General features: G+C 44.6%; 2 protein-coding genes across 2 annotated transcripts; both read left to right on the forward strand.

The window, feature by feature from the left end:
• Window positions 1-648: 648 nt before the first annotated feature.
• LOC108354544 (mite group 2 allergen Tyr p 2-like) lies at window positions 649-1,148 on the forward strand. The gene is made up of 2 exons (XM_017605722.1): window positions 649-727; window positions 793-1,148. Exons 1-2 carry the CDS (start codon window positions 649-651, stop codon window positions 1,146-1,148), a joined length of 435 nt encoding a protein of 144 aa, XP_017461211.1.
• A 937-nt stretch (window positions 1,149-2,085) lies between these two features.
• On the forward strand, window positions 2,086-2,585 carry LOC108354545 (mite group 2 allergen Tyr p 2-like). The gene is made up of 2 exons (XM_017605723.1): window positions 2,086-2,155; window positions 2,227-2,585. The coding sequence occupies exons 1-2, from the start codon at window positions 2,086-2,088 to the stop codon at window positions 2,583-2,585; spliced, it is 429 nt and encodes a 142-aa protein (XP_017461212.1).
• Window positions 2,586-3,206: the final 621 nt, after the last annotated feature.

Here is a 3,206-nt window from a genome sequence, read left to right on the forward strand (position 1 = left end):
GACTACAAAGCCAACTACCAAAGTGCAGGTAGATTCGGCGACAGTGAATTGACACACAAGTTGAGTCAATTTAATAATAATTAAGTTATCAATCANGTTGAGTCAATTTAATAATAATTAAGTTATCAATCGAGTTAATTGTTAAAATGGTAAGCAGTGGCCTCTTACTTTCCCGCTCATGACAGTGCATAAAACCTTTTCTAAAAACGGCCGTTTTAGAAGTAAATTTTAAAGTCTAAAGAGGATCACCTGTCTAATCAGTCCAGCAAGCACTTGAGATTGGGGGAAATCGCTAAAAAGGATCTTTATCAAAGGAGAAGTTTCTCAATGCAGAGAGTGTGCAAAATCAACTTTTGTTTCCTTTCAAAACGAACTCGGACATTTTTGGGTTAGCCGCCCTGAAACACTGTCAAAGAAAATGAGAGACAACAAACACAACAAGAGAAGGTAATGAGACTTTCCCGAAATCCACAACAACAACAACAAGCGAGAACTTTAGTGGCGGCTGTTTTTAATGAACGAGACAGAAAAGTTTTAGTATAAAAGAGCAGTCTGGTCGACCAGAGAGAATCATCAGTTGTCGAACAGCAACAGCTAAAACCACTACTACCACCACAAAACCACCCAACTCCAAACCAAACTTCCACAATGAAGTTCCTCATCGTCGCTCTCTCCTTTGCCCTGGTGGCCGTCGCCTCCGCCGGTCTGGTCAAGTTCACCGACTGTGGTAAGTCTCCAAAATTGATCTAAAACTCCTGAACTCCATTCACCCCATTTTCACCAACCCTCCAGGTCACGGCGAGATCGCCACCGTCTTCGTGGACGGCTGCTCCCTGGACGGCTGCGTCATCCACAAGTCGAAGCCGGTGCACGTCCAGTCGAACTTCACCGCCAACCAAGATACGAGCAAAATTGATGTTAAGGTGACCGCCACCCTGAACGGCCTGGAGATCCCCATTCCCGGCATCGACACCGACGGCTGCAAGGCCCTCAAGTGCCCGCTGGTGAAGGGCACCAAGTACTTCCTCGACTACACCTTCCACATTCCCTCCATCGCCCCGGAAATCAAGTCCAAGGTGACGCTCAAGTCATACGGCGAGCACGGACTGATCGCCTGCGGCCAGGTCGCCGGAGAGCTCAAGGCATAAGAGTTTATTTTTGTTTGTTTGTTTGTTTTTGTTTTATGCAACAACAACTCCTGTACATTTTATCAGTTCAGCAAACATAAACCTCTATGACAACAGAAACTTTACAATAAAAGATCTTTTTTGTAAACAAAGTTTTGGTTACTATTTAGGGCCCTCCTCCTAACCGGAGTTATCACCCCCTCTTCAAGTGACTGAGTTGATTTGTTGAGTAGTAGCAACAACATCAATTGGCTTGAAAAGATAGGACGCCTGCCAAAGCTGATTGAACAGCAATAGCAACAGCATCAANATCTTTTTTGTAAACAAAGTTTTGGTTACTATTTAGGGCCCTCCTCCTAACCGGAGTTATCACCCCCTCTTCAAGTGACTGAGTTGATTTGTTGAGTAGTAGCAACAGCATCAATTGGCTTGAAAAGATAGGACGTCTGCCAAAGCTGATTGAACAGCAAAAGCAACAGCATCATCTTCAACCTTTTCTTCTTTTTCACCATCAACACTTATTAATAAACCTCTTGTAGATTGGCCCACTAATAAGCCACTAATAGGACTCTTTATACCTACAAACTCTAGACCGATTAAACCAGTTAACAATTTTGGGCACAGCTTTGNGATTTGTTGAGTAGTAGCAACAGCATCAATTGGCTTGAAAAGATAGGACGTCTGCCAAAGCTGATTGAACAGCAAAAGCAACAGCATCATCTTCAACCTTTTCTTCTTTTTCACCATCAACACTTATTAATAAACCTCTTGTAGATTGGCCCACTAATAAGCCACTAATAGGACTCTTTATACCTACAAACTCTAGACCGATTAAACCAGTTAACAATTTTGGGCACAGCTTTGCAATAAACGGGTATATAAAGCCCCCTCAATAAGCTAAACTCTCCAGTTGCACTCATCAGTCGACACAAACAACCCCTAAAAACTCCCAACAACAATGAAGTTCCTTATCCTCTTTGCTCTGGTCGCCGTTGCCGCCGCCGGCGAGGTCAAGTTCCACGACTGTGGTAAGTAAAAGAAAAAAAGCTTGCCAAAACCTTCAAAACAACCTCCACTAAAAAATTCTCTTCCCTTCCAGGCCACAACGAGATCACCAAGGTCGAGGTGGACGGCTGCTCCGGCGAGCTGTGCACGCTGCACAAGTCCAAACCGGTGCACCTCAAGTCAACCTTCACCGCCAACCAGGACACGACGAAGATCGAGCTGAAGATCACCGGCAAGCTGAACGGCATCGAGGTGGCCGTGCCCGGCGTGGAGACCGACGGCTGCAAGATCGTCAAGTGCCCCCTGAAGAAGGGCCAGACGGTGCCCTTCGAGTACACCTTCACCATTCCCGCCATCGTCCCCGCCGTCCCCGACACCATGGTCACCCTGAAGGCCGTCGGCGACCACGGCGTCCTCGCCTGCGCCTCAGTGCACAACAAAATTGAGAACTAAACTGAGATCCTTCATATAGAATCCTCAAAGAATTCTGAGTCTCAAACTAAAGTAAAATAAAATGAATTTGTTTGATTTTGTTTTCTAAAAAGCTTCTGAGTGTAGCAACACTTATCAAGTGACAGCAAAGTGAGCCACACTTTAAAACGTCCTGCCGCTGTTGATAAGGTTGCAGTTTAAAAGAAAAGTACCTGATAAGTGGGTCTAAAGTCCAGTCCAGTTTAGTTAATTTGCGGAGCCTATCGCTTCAATTGCCATCAAAAGCACCTTAGCTTGCTGATATCCTCCCTCATTGTTTGGAAAACTTAAAAAAGAACCACTACACAAATCTACTCGATAGTACTCCAACGTGCTCCAGCTCAAGGACAGTCAAACTTGACCTACTAAAAAAGATGAGAAGAAAAGAGAAAAGACTTTATTAGAACAAACAAAAAAAATAACAACAAAAAGAGGTGGCAATCAAAGTGGTTGATGATCACCGCTGTCAGCACTGCCCTTCCTGCTCAGAGCAAAGTTCTGCAATGAAAAAGTCATCATTAGATTTTGAGATTTTTCACCTCTAAAACTCGTCTAAACTCACCACCACAATCGGCCTCAGCTCATCACTTGCACCGCCTGAAG

Source organism: Rhagoletis zephyria, unplaced genomic scaffold (assembly GCF_001687245.7).
Source record: "Rhagoletis zephyria isolate East Lansing unplaced genomic scaffold, Rhagoletis_zephyria_1.1 Rzeph_scaffold_36997, whole genome shotgun sequence".
In the NCBI taxonomy this organism is placed as follows: Eukaryota; Metazoa; Arthropoda; class Insecta; order Diptera; family Tephritidae; genus Rhagoletis; species Rhagoletis zephyria.

What these genes read in the sequence shown, in the direction of transcription:
- LOC108354544 (XM_017605722.1), top strand. Translation starts at nt 649, where the DNA reads ATGAAGTTCCTCATCGTCGCTCTCTCCTTTGCCCTGGTGGCCGTCGCC. An exon ending in GGTCAAGTTCACCGACTGTG is followed by an intron (nt 728 to 792) that starts GTAAGTCTCCAA and finishes CCAACCCTCCAG; the next exon opens with GTCACGGCGAGATCGCCACC.
- LOC108354545 (XM_017605723.1), top strand. Translation starts at nt 2,086, where the DNA reads ATGAAGTTCCTTATCCTCTTTGCTCTGGTCGCCGTTGCCGCCGCCGGC. An exon ending in GGTCAAGTTCCACGACTGTG is followed by an intron (nt 2,156 to 2,226) that starts GTAAGTAAAAGA and finishes CTTCCCTTCCAG; the next exon opens with GCCACAACGAGATCACCAAG.